The 12928-nt window shown below is 49.6% G+C and overlaps 1 protein-coding gene across 2 annotated transcripts in view; it reads right to left on the bottom strand.

The window, feature by feature from the left end:
• LOC102267212 (SPRY domain-containing SOCS box protein 1) overlaps positions 1 to 3705 on the bottom strand; it is a 134685-nt gene extending 130980 nt beyond the window's left edge. For both annotated transcript variants that reach the window (XM_070385184.1, XM_070385183.1), the window contains exon 1: positions 3214 to 3705. Coding sequence is in view for 1 of the 2 variants with exons in the window: in XM_070385183.1 (XP_070241284.1) it covers positions 3214 to 3218 (5 nt within the window). In the remaining variant the exon portion in view is untranslated. The remainder of the gene's footprint in view (positions 1 to 3213) is intronic.
• Positions 3706 to 12928: the final 9223 nt, after the last annotated feature.

The raw sequence follows: 12928 nt of genomic DNA, 5'->3' as shown, positions 1-12928 counted from the left end.
GGAAAGGGGTACATCAAGGCTGTATATGGTCACCCTGCTTATTTAACTTATATGCAGAGGACATCACGTGAAATGCCAGGCTGGATGAAGCACAAGCTGGAATCAAGATTTCCGGGAGAAGTATCAGTAACCTCAGATATGCAGATGACACCACACTTATGGCAAGAAGCAAAGAGGAATTGAAAAGCCTCTTGATGAAAGTGAAAGAGGAGAGTGAAGAAGCTGGCTTAAAACTCAACATTCAAAAAACTAAGATCATGGCATCCGGTCCCATCATTTCATTGCAAATAGATGGGGAAACCATGGAAAACAGTGACAGACTCTATTTCCTTGGGCTCCAAAATCACTTTAGCCATGAAATTAAAAGATGCTCGTTCCTTGGAAGAAAAGCTATGACCAACCTAGACATCATATTAAAAAGCAGAGACATTACTCTGCCAACAAAGGTCCGTCTAGTCAAAGCTATGGTTTTTCCCGTAGTCATGTACGGATGTGAGAGTTGGACTGTGAAGAAGGCTGAGCGCCAAAGAATTGATGCTTTTGAACTGTGGTGTTGCAGAAGACTCTTGAGAGTTCCTTGGACTGCAAGGAGATCAACCCAGTCAATCCTAAAGGAAATCAGTCCTGAATATTAATTGGAAGGACTGATGCTGAAGCTGAAACTCCAATACTCTGGCCACCTGATGTGAAGAACTGACTCACTGGAAAAGGCCCTGATGCTGGGAAAGACTGAAGGCAGGAGGAGAAGGGGACGACAGAGGATGAGATGGTTGGATGGCATCACTGACTCGACAGACATGAGTTTGATCAAGCTCTGGTAGTTGGTAAAGGACAGGGAAGCCTGGCATGCTGTAGCCCATGGGACTGCAGAGTTGGACACAACTAATTAACCAACCTCAACCACAGAGTGGGAAAACAAGTCAATAAGAAGCACAAAAGTAGACAATCCATACAAAGCACCTGGCACAATGCTTGGCATATAGTAAGTGTCCAAAAACTGTTAGCCACTATCATTATTAAACCAAGAGCATCATGAATAAAGTGGCGTTTCTTGCTTGTCTCTTGGAACTGCTGGGAAACCAAATGACTTCGCACAGCAGGAAAAAATGCCAAGGAACAGCTCACTGACAACTTCATGACCTTCCAGTCATACTGATGAAAAATCAAAGGGCTATCGAGCTGAGAGGGCTTCCCAGGTGGCTCAGCAGTAGAGAATCTGCCTGCCAGTGCAGGAGACGTGGGTTCAATCCCTGGGTCAGGAAGATCCCCGGGAGAAGGAAATGGCAACCCACTCCAGTATTCTTGCCTAGGAAATCCCATGGACAGAGGAACCTGGTGAACTACAGTCCACGGGGTCACAATAAGTTGGACATGACTTAGCAACTAAGCAGCAACAGCAGCATAAACCTAAGATGGTTAAAAAAGTCTCCACCCCAGCCCATAAGGGGTTTATAATCCAGGCCAAAGAATACAGCAATAGAGTAATCCTCTAACTCTGCAGCCCTGGGACTTTCACTAACTATTCAGGGCCTTTTCTCCAGCTGCAAGATGGGGAGCATTCACCTTGTTTTAATGTCTGGCCAAAAGAAAAAAAACCCAGATGGTGGCTGTGAAAATACTTTGGGAGGTAAAGGTGGTAAGGTCTCCTAGACAAAGAGCCACCCAGCTCCCATTTCAGGGCAACAGAAAGCAAAACCAGACTTCCTGCTCTGCCTGTGGGTTAGGGACTGGCAGAATCCATGGTGAAATCTGGCAACAAGCAATGACATTTTGCCTTGTTCAAATTCCATCAATAAAATGAGAAGTGGGTAGGGACTTTCCTGGTGGCCCAGTGGCTAAGACTCCACACTCCCAATGCAGAAGGCCACAGTTCCATCTCTGGTCAGGGAACTAGATCCCACATGCCATGACTAAAGATCAAGCATGCTTCAACTAAGACCTGATGCAGTCAAATAAATATTTTTTTAAGAAAATGAGAAGTGGATTGGCCACAGATGACCAAAGGTGCCTCTTGGTTTCCCTTTGCCCAGATTTGACGGTTTCCCCTTTAAAGAGCCTAAAACCATCCCACAAGCCTAAAACCATCCCACAATAGTAAATTTTATTAGTCTTCGAATAAAATAACTTGAATGCCTGCCTGGAGTGTTTATCTGCTGAGCAGCTATGTACTTCAAAGAAAGAGTTACATTAAAAAACACTGCCTAAAAGTGAGCTCTGTTCATGCCAAACACTGAGCATTTTCCTCTCAGGTGCTCCTAAAACTTGCCAGAAGATTAGCCTCCTAAACTCAAACACTCTATCCATCACTATAGAGTATGTACTGACTAATGTGTCTTGACTCTTTTGTGACCCCATGGACAGTAGCCCACCAAGTTCCTCTGTCCATGCGACTTCCTAGGCAAGAATACTGGAGTGGGTTGCCATTTCCACCTTCAGGGGATCTTCCCCACCCAGGGATCAAACCCTGTGTCTCCTGCACTGGCAGGCGGATTCATCACCACTGAGCCACCTGGGAAGCCCCAATTAGTGTATAACATAGTTTAAAATACAACCAGTCTTTGAAGGTTTCCTGTTTTGACTACCCTTCAGGAGCCACAGGCCTGCCTGGGGACAGTGGGGTGGGTGGGCAAGGAATTTCAGGTTATGACTTCTCCAGAAGTTCTCACTTCCGTTTAAACACTCAAATTTGAGTGAGCTGATTTTCAAAGACCCAGACAGGTCTGCTTCTGGAAAACCATTCATTGGATGGATGCATTTGAAACGCTGATGGAAACCTAGGCTCTAGTGCCAAAGATTAAGCAGATCCCCAAGGGAAGTGGGGGGCGGGGGAGCCTCCAATTCCTCCTCTCACTGAACTGAATTCCAGAAAGTCCAGGAAAAGGAGACGCCGCTGGCCCCTCCGGACCAGCCTCGACGGGGCCTGGCTGCCTCCAGCCAACCCGCCACCACGCAGCACTGCCGCGCCAAGGCATCTGCGGAGCAGGAAGTGAATAATTTATTTTGCGGAAGGAACGCGGGGAAGGAAATTGGGGCGGGTGGGTGGTGGCTGGGGTGACTCTTCCCAATCAAACGCCCGAGGATTTTACAGCGACGCGGGGCTGGCCTCCGGGGCCTGCGGGTTCGCAGGGGCGCGAGCGCGCAGCCGCCATCCGGCTGTAAAAGACTCCTCCTGCGGCCCAAGAAGCCGGAGAGAAAGCGGGGGAGGCAGCTTACTTCATCACGCCCGTCAGAGCCGGCCGCTTCTCCGGGAAACGTCGGGGGCGGCGCGTGCCGTGCGGTGCTGCTGGCCGGGCTCAGGCCAGGTCGGGGCCCGGCGCATTCTCTTCCGTCAGCGCGGCCAGCCCCGACAGGTGCGCGTCACGCGGCCCCGCGCCTAACGCGCGCTCGGGTTTCGCCAGCGACGCCGGGGGCGGCGAGCCGGGGAGGGGGAGCGAGGTCGAGTCCAGCCCGACCGCCCGGTCCCGGCCCAACCCGAGACGCGTCAGTGTCCGGAGGCGCGGCTGACCCTCTGGGCCTGGGCGTCAAACCCCCGCGGCCTCGGCGCGCGCGCAGTGGGTCGCGCGCGCGCGCAGTAGGGCCGGGCCAGGGGCGCGCGCAGTGGGGCGCCCCCCGGGCCTAGGACGCGCGCACCCGCGCGCAGCAGGACCGGGCGAGGGGCGCGCGCGGTGGGGCTGAGCAGGAGCTGGCGGCGGAGGCGGAGGCGCAGGCGAGACCACGCCCCCTAGCTCGGGTCGTTAGGGGTTAGCGGGCGGGCCCCTCTCAAATGTTTCCCTGGTTCGCGTGGATGGGCTGGTCTTAAGAGCAAAGTGAGCGGGCCTTTTTCTGCGTCTCTGCAATCTCTTGTGCGTCGTAGGGGCCGGGCCGCCTTCCTGGACACGGGAGGGCCGAGGAAAGTCGTTGTGTTGTGGAGCCGAGTTGCTGGCTCCTCGTCAGATTCTGGCACAAGCCGTGGGACCTGGAACTGATCACTTGACTTCCCTAGGCCTCGCATTTCTCCATCTGTAGAAGGAGCGGCGTGGTGCCCCCAATTTTTAATCTCCGGAAGAAGTGATTTAGGGGTGGGAGAACAGGCTATGGCCGTGTCTCCACCAGACAGCTTCAAATCTCTGTCTATGCTCGTGTGACCTTGAAGACACTGCGTGCTGCGTGCTAAGTCACTTCAGTTCAGTGCAGTTCAGTCGCTCAGTCGTGTCCGACTCTGCGACCCAGTGAACCGCAGCATGCCAGGCCTCCCTGTGCATCACCAACTCCCGGAGTTCACTCAGACTCATGTGCATCGAGTCGGTGATGCCATCCAGCCATCTCATCCTCTGTCATCCCCTTCTCCTCCTGCCCCCAATCCCTCCCAGCATCAAAGTCTTTTCCAAGGAGTCAACCTTTCGCATGAGGTGGCCAAAGTACTGGAGTTTCAGCTTTAGCATCAGTCCTTCCAAAGAACACCCAGGGCTGATCTCCTTTAGGATGGACTGGTTGGATCTCCTTGCAGTCCAAGGGACTCTCAAGATTCTTCTCCAACACCACAGTTCAAAAGCATCAATTCTTCGGCGCTCAGCCTTCTTCACAGTCCAACTTTCACATCCATACATGACCACTGGAAAAACCATAGCCTTGACTAGACGGACCTTTGTTGGCAAAGTAATGTCTCTGCTTTTTAATATGCCATCTAGGTTAGTCATAACTTTCCTTCCAAGGAGTAAGCATCTTTTAATTTCATGGCTGCAGTCACCATCTGCAGGGATTTTGGAGCCCCCAAAAATAAAGTCTGACACTGTTTCCACTGTTTCCCCATCTATTTCCCATGAAGTGATGGGACCAGATGCCATGATCTTAGTTTTCTGAATGTTGAGCTTTAAGCCAACTTTTTCACTCTCCTCTTTAACTTTCTTCAAGAGGCTTTTTAGTTCCTCTTCACTTTCTGCCATAAGGGTGGTGTCATCTGCATATCTGAGGTTATTGATATTTCTCTCAGCAATCTTGATTCCAGCTTGTGCTTCTTCCATCCCAGCGTTTCTCATGATGTACTCTGCATATAAGTTAAATAAGCTGGGTGACAATATACAGCCTTGAAGTCACTTCAGTCGTGTCCAACTCTTTGGGAACCTATAGACTGTAGCCCACTAGGCTCCTCTGTCCATGGGATTCTCCAGGCAAGAATGGACTGGCAGCCCTGGACTGAGTTGCCATGCCTGCCTCCAGGGGATCTTCTTGACCCAGGAATCGAACCCGTGTCTTTTGCGGCTTCTGCATTTCAGGCAGATTCTTTACCGCTAAGCCATCCACCTGTGATAAGTGCTCAGCAAGTGGTAGCTTCACCTCTGGGGCTTTATTAGCAAGACAGTGGATGGGAAGAAGGCCTTATCTGAAGGATGATGGGGTGATGATAAAGGAGATGACCTGTGAGCTGCCTCTCAGGACTCAGTGGATGGTATGCCAGTCCTTTGCCCCATTCTTCGCCATGATCGCATGGTGCCTACCCTCACCCTCACCTTGGTGATCACTTTTCTCCCAGCTCTACACTGCTGCTAGTGCCCCCAGTGGGGCCATGGCCATCAAAAAAGCAGCTGCTTCTTCCTACTTCTCAGCTGACCCTGGGTGACCTTGAGTTAATGCACGACCACCCAGGACCACCTCCCAGACATAGCTCCCCCATCCCATGCCCATTCCTGAGCATCTTAGCTCTTTCCCTTCTTCAGACCCACCTTTCTTCCATCCCAGACACAGGAGATTACTTGATCACCTATGCTGAGGAGTGTGGGACCACCCAAGAGGGGGCATTCTGACCAGAAAGAAAAAACTTTTAGTAGCTTTTTATTTCATGAGGGTTCCACTAGAGGCAGGAATGTCAGGAACTAGCAGAAGGAACTTGGCAGTGGCCAGCAGGACTAAGGAGGGCCAACAGGCACGATTACCACACAGGATATTAGGCAAGAGGGTTCCAGGAAGGCTGGGGAGCCAAGAGGGGCTGGGATCCACTGTCACCAGGGCCAGGGGCCATGTGGGGGCCTGCAGGGAGCTGCTGGATGTCAGCAAAGACTTGGCCATGCTGGGTGGGGACTGCAGGGAGAGTTAAGGAGCCAGGTCCCTGCCAGACTGCCTCCACAGCTGGAAGTGGTTAGTAGGGTCTAGGGGCAGGGGCCAGCCAAACTATATTGGACAATGCCAGGACTCAGTCAAGAGCTCTTCCCATGTTCATGGCCCTGGGCGCACTGTGCACTCACATACCACATAAACCCAAGCCAAAAGAGGTACAGATAGAAGAAGGCAGGTGCCCAGAGACAGATGAACGGAGGGGATGTTTCCCAGATCCCTGTACAGACATCATGAGAGTGATCTTCAGTTACCTCCAGAACATCTTTAAAAACACTCCATGGGCTTCCCTGGTGGTCCAGTGGTTGAGAATCCAGCTGTCAATGCAAGGGACATGGGTTTGATCCCTGATCAGGAAACTAAGATCCCACATGCAACAGGGCAACTGAGCCCACGTGACCTAGAACCTGAGCTCTGCAACAAGAGAAGGCACCGCAATGGAAAGCCTGAGCACTGCAACTAGGGAGTAGACCCTGCTCACTGCAACTAGAGAAAGCCTGCATGCAGCAGTGAAGACCCACAACAGCCAATAGTAAATACATTCATTAAATAAAATTTAAAAATTTTAAATAAATGAAAACATCCCAAAGCCAAGTCACCAAAAGCAGCTTATTAAGAAAATGCTTGTGTCCACATAGGTGTCAGTGGCGTGGATCAGGGGAGTAACATGAAGTGAGTCTAGAGCATCACAGCACTTCTCCCTAATGAGAGAAGTACTTCCACACCCACACATAGTTGAGATGTTTTCATTTCTCTGCCCTCCTCCCTGTCTTGGAGTCCTATCTCAGTCTCCTCCTGACTCTGTTCCTCCTAGTCTGATCTGAACCATTACTTTGCTTTATTTCCATCATGAAAACAATTTGGTCCCATGATGCTTTCGAACTGTAGTGCTGGAGAAGACTTGAGAATCCCTTGGACAGCAAGGAGATCAAACCAGGCAATCCTAAAGGAAATCAACCCTACATATTCATTGGAAGGACTGATTCTGAATCTGATGTTAAATACTTTGGCCACCTAATGTAAAAAGCCAACTCACTGGAAAAGACCCTGGTGCTGAGAAAGATTGAGGGCAGGAGGAGAAGGGGGTGACAGAGGATGATTTGTTTGGATGGGATCACCAACTCAATGGACATGAGTTTGAGCAACCACCAGGAGGTAGTGAAGGACAGGGAAGCCTGGCATGCTGCAGTCCATGGGGTCACAAAGAATCAGACATGACTTAGCGACTGAACAACAACAAGGTGTGAGAGTATTGCTACCCCCAAACCAAAAATCTCAAACTTTGTCCATAGGACTTTGTGATGAGCTTCAGCACTTTTGGATACCTGAAGCTTCTCTCACTTCTGTGCTAACAGCAGCTGCAAAGCCACATGACAAGGTACTCCACATCCTGAGGGACCAGGTGTGCCCAAAATGCTCTGAAGGAAGCCAGAATAAAGAAATGATGCCCCATGGAGGGGAGGGTGTCCTGTACCCAAACTGTGTCTGCCAACGAGCGCCCTGGAGCTCTGAAGCTGAGTTTTGTTTTTTGTTTTTTTTTTCTTTCTAAACTGTTGGGTAGGCAGAAGTCAGGGTTAATTTGCCCTGCTTCCCAGATGTGGAAAGTGAGACCTGGAGAGATGAATGACTCACCAGATAGGGCAGAGGAGTTAGAAATAAAATCATGTTACAGTTTCTATATTGGGGCTGCTGCTGCTGCTAAGTTGCTTCAATCACGTCCAACTTTGTGCGACCCCATAGATGGCAATCTACCAGGCTCCGCTGTCCCTGGGATTCTCCAGGCAAGAACACTCGAGTGGGTTGCCATTTCCTTCTCCAGTGAATGAAAGTGAAAAGTGAAAGTGAAGTCAGTCAGTCGTGTCTGACTCTTCAAGACCCCACGGACTGCAGCCCACCAGGCTCCTCCATCCATGGGATTTTCCAGGCAAGCTATTTTGGGGCAGCAGTCACTAAGTGAGCTCTATTCCTTCAGTCTTTGCACGGGGTAGGGAGGAAAGAACAGGTGTTGTGGATTTTCAGCCACGAGTATACCTTTTCCTCCCCAGCCATGAGAATGACTAGCACTCTTTTCTTGTTTTAAATATTGGCTTATTAAAGTCTACATGAAGTAACAGCTACATGTTGGTTTTCTATTGCAGCCATAACAATTGACTACCATTTAGTGGCTTAAACCAAATATATTATCTTACAGTCCTGTAGGCCAGAAGTCTGATGTGGATCTCACTGGGATAAAACCAGAGTTGCAGTGCTGTATTCCTTTTATAAGGAGCCCTTTCCTTGTTCATTTGGGTGCAGAAATCAGATCCTTGTGGTTTTAGGACTGAGATTCCTGTTGCCTTGGTGACTGTTAGCTGAGGACCATTCCTAGCTTCTAAAGACTAGCACATTCTCTAGCTTATGACCCCTTTCCTTAGTCTTCAAAACCAGCAATGGCAGGTCAAGTGCTTAGCATCTCTCATCCTTACTGTGAGGCTCATTTCTCTGATGGATCTGGGATTGGACTTCTGCTTTTAAGGATTCATATGATTAGATGGCCCATTTGTGTAAACCAGGATGATCTCCCTCAACTCAGAGTCCATACCTTTAATCATACCTGCAAAGTCTTTTTCACCATATAAGGTGACATACCCACAGACTCCACACGCTGGGGCCTGGACAGCTTTAGAGAGTCACAATTCTGCCTACCACAAATTATGAATTCACAGATTCTCAAACCCTCTTGATTTTCCAGGGTTTTCATCACATGATTTTTTTGGTAACAGTTTTAGTGTTATATAATTCGCATGCTACACAATTCATCCATTTAAAGTGTACAATTCATTGTTTTTTAATATAGCCACAGAGTTGTGCACCCATCACCACATCAATTAAGAACATTTTAATCACCCCAACAAGAAATGATGTACCTGTTGGCACTGACTCCCTCAGATCAGATCAGATCAGTCGCTCAGTCGTGTCCGACTCTTTGCGACCCCATGAATCGAAGCACGCCAGGCCTCCCTGTCCATCACCAACTCCCGGAGTTCACTCAGACTCACGTCCATCAAGTCAGTGATGCCATCCAGCCATCTCATCCTCTGTCGTCTCCTTCTCCTCCTGCCCCCAATCCCTCCCAGCATCAGAGTCTTTTCCAATGAGTCAACTCTTCGTATGAGGTGGCCAAAGTACTGGAGTTTCAGTTTTAGCATCATTCCTTCCAAAGAAATCCCAGGGCTGATCTCCTTCAGAATGGACTGGTTGGATCTCCTTGCAGTCCAAGGGACTCTCAAGAGTCTTCTCCAACACCACAGTTCAAAAGCATCAATTCTTCGGCGCTCAGCCTTCTTCACAGTCCAACTCTCACATCCATACATGACCACAGGAAAAACCATAGCCTTGACAAGACGAACCTTTGTTGGCAAAGTAATGTCTTTACTTCCCCTCAATTCTCTCAGCCCTAGGGAACCACAAATCTACTTTCTGTACCTGTGGATTCTCCTACACTATATATTTCATATAAATGGAATCATATAATATGTGGCCTTTTGGGCTTCCCTGGTGGCTCAGCTGGTAAAGAATCTGCCTGCAATGTGGGAAACCTGGGTTCGATCCCAGGGTTGGGAAGATCCCCTTGAGAAGGGAACAGACTCTAGTATTCTGGCCTGGAGAATTCCATGGACTCTACAGTCCATGGGGGTCCACAAAGAGTCGGACACAACTGAGCGACTTTCACTTTCACATGACATTGAGCATCTTTTCGTATGCTTATTGGCCATATCTTATTAGAGAACTATCTAGTCATATTCTTCACCCATTTTCAAGTGGGTTCTTTTACCATTGAGTTGTTAGAATTCTTTATGTATGCTCAACACAAGCCCCTTACCAGATTTGCAAAAATTTTCTCCAATTCTGTGGGTTATATTTTCACTTTCCTGATGATGTCTTTTGTAGCATGAGAATTTTTTTTATTCTGATGTCCAGCTTATCTATTTTTTTTTTTTTTTTGTTTGTTGCTTGTGCTTCTGGAATCATATCTAAGAAGGCTTTGCCTAGTCCAATACCATGAAAATGTATGCTTGCATGTTCTTCTAAAGTTTGTTTTAGCTTGTACATTTAGGCTTTTGATTCATTTTTGGTCAATTTTTGTAGATGATGTGAGAGGAAGGAGGTCCAACTTTATCCCTTGGCATGTGGCTATCCAGCTGTCCCAGAATGCTTTGCTGAACTGTCATATGATGGGTTCCAAACACATCTTCTTGGATTGCTCTACAATATGGACATGATCCAAGTCCCTCCCCAGTCCAGTAAGCGAGACTCCAGCGGACCAATGCCTGGCAAGCAGCAGATCCTTAAAACATGTTCGTCAGATGAATGTGGTGAAGGTGGGGAATCAGAGCCCCATGTTTAGGGGTTGGAGTCCCCTTCACTCTGCACTTGGCTGTGACCCTGGCAATATTTTCTCCCAGTGGCCACGTGGCCAGAGTCTAAAGAGGTGCCTTGGTACCCTTGAGTGAAGAGGGCAAACTAAGCTGAGTCTTTTTGTTTTGTTAACTTTAGTCATGCCATGTGGCACAGCTGGCAGGATCCCAGCCACGCAACCAGGCCAGGCAATAACAGCACCAAATCCTAACCATTAGGACACGAGGGAACTCAAGGGGGCATACTAGCAGGGCTCCTACTGCCTAAACCCAGATCTCAGGGAGAAAAAAAATTCCCAAAGTTTGTTTCAGGGCTGCCAGGGAACAGGGAGGCCAAGGGAAAGGAAGAGAGAAGATTGGGAAGCAGCTGGCTTGAATGTGAACCAGGGCAGGGAACCTTGAGTGACGAATCGAGAAGCACCTGTACTCAAGGTCAGCATTCCTTGCCTTAAGCTTCAAGAGGCAAGAGCAGGAAAAAGCTCTTGGCTGGCAGATGAAATGAAAAGATAAAAGTGTTGGCAGCCACCCCAGACATCTCTGCAGCAGCAAAAGCCGCATGAGATCCTTCGAGCCAAGTGGAGCTGCAGCCTGGGGACAGCCAAGCCTCTGGAGCGGGCGACAGATGAACCTGGGGTCTGCGGAAGGACAAGGCACCCTTGCTGGGGAAATGTGATGGTCAGCAGAACCTCACGAGACAGAGGCCAGCTTCCGGTTGGCTTCTCCAGGAAGCAGATGCTGTCTGCCTTTCCCAGCCCTGACTCTGCAGTGGCCTGGTCTGGAGCCAGGAGCTGGGAGCCTCTGATGAACCAGCAGCTCCCAAGTGGCTGCAGGGTCATATCAGGGGACAATCGCTAACCCCTCAGCCCCTTCCACTCCCCTCTCCAGTCCTGGACACACAGGTAAGGTACCCCTTGTTCATTCATGCATCCAATACAACATGCCAGGCTGTCTAGGCTCGGGGAACCTAGCCATGAACAAGGCTCCTGTTCTCAAGGAGCTTGTATTCTACTCCAAGTCGGGGTGTGTGGTGGGGAGACAGAAGATTAACCAGTGAAAGAATAATTGTGTGCATTCTCAGTCACTTCAGTCATGTCTGACTCTGTGTGACCCCTGGGACTGTAGCCTGCCAAGCTCCTCTGTCCATGGGATTCTCTAGGCAAGAATACTGGGGTGGGTTGCCATATGCTTCTCCAAAGGATCTTCCCAACCCTGGGATAGAACCTGTGTCTCTTGTGTCCCCTGCATTGGCAGGCAGGCTCTCTACCACTAGCGCTGCCTAGGAATCCCAAAAGAATAATTGTGCTATGTTGAGCTTAGTCTCTCAGTTGTGTCGGACTCTGTGCGACACCATGGACTGTAGCCCGCCAGGCTTCTCCGTCCATGGGATTCTCCAAGCAAGAATACTGGAGTGAATTACCATACCCTTCTCCAGGGGATCTTCCCAACCCAGGGATTGAACCTGCATCTCTTACATCTCCTGCATCAGCAGGCAGGCTCTTCACCACTAGCTCCACCTGGGAAGCCCAAAAGAATAATTACAGAATCACAATTGTGATGAAGAAAATAAAACAGAATAATGGAATAGGATGTCTGACTGTATGGTTAAGGAAGGCCTCTCCAGGGGTGACATTGGACTGAGACTAGAGGGAAAAAGGCCAGTTGCACAAAACCGAGAAGAGTGTTCCAGGCAGAGAGAACAGCACGTACAAAGGCCCCGGGGCAGGAAATAGCTTGGCGTCTCTGAAAGGAGGCCAGTGTGGCTAGAGTACCAAGCAGGGGGAGGCCTGAGAACAGGTTGTAGAAGCTGGGACACGAGAGGCCTTCTAGGCCATGGGAAGGAACGTGGGTTTTATTCTAATTTGCAGTGGAGGCCCCTGGGGAATTTTAAATAAGAGAACTGACAAAATCAGTTTTCATTTCGGAAAGTCGCCGGGTTCACGGCTGCAGGCCTGGAGGAGAAGCATATTGAGTAGGTGGGGTTACTATAGAGTCCAGACAGCCTAGGGCCACAACTCCAGGATGGATTAAAATGTAGATGCAATTACTGTTCAGATACAGCAAGGCAAACAAATCAAAAGAGAACTGCTGCTGAGAAGGTAGTCAGTTGCAGTACCCAAGAAGAGTGGGCATGCCCTGCCACCCATGCAGGGTCATGAGGATGCACCAGGGTCAGCCAGGGGACAGAGGGAGTGAGGGAAAATGTGTACAAGAGCCTCAATAGTGGTTGCCATGGAAAGGCGTGGGTGAGACAGGGTCAGTAGGCTTAGGACTGGCCAGTTTGAAGAGCATCAGCAGGCTCTGGGGCGTAGAGGCTGCCCCCTACTTGTCTGTCGTTGGTCCAGGGTAATGGGGGCAGGTCGATAGTGGCCCAGGGTGTGAGAGCCTGATGGAGAAGGAGGTTGGGGCTTAGGGATTAGATCAATTTGTTCGCATATGAAAGGCAC

The sequence above is a fragment of the Bos mutus genome, chromosome 16 (genome assembly GCF_027580195.1).
Source record: "Bos mutus isolate GX-2022 chromosome 16, NWIPB_WYAK_1.1, whole genome shotgun sequence".
Lineage (NCBI taxonomy): Eukaryota > Metazoa > Chordata > Mammalia > Artiodactyla > Bovidae > Bos > Bos mutus.
The sequence above is the reverse complement of the archived record's forward strand: the minus strand, read 5'-3'. Positions and strand labels throughout refer to the sequence as shown.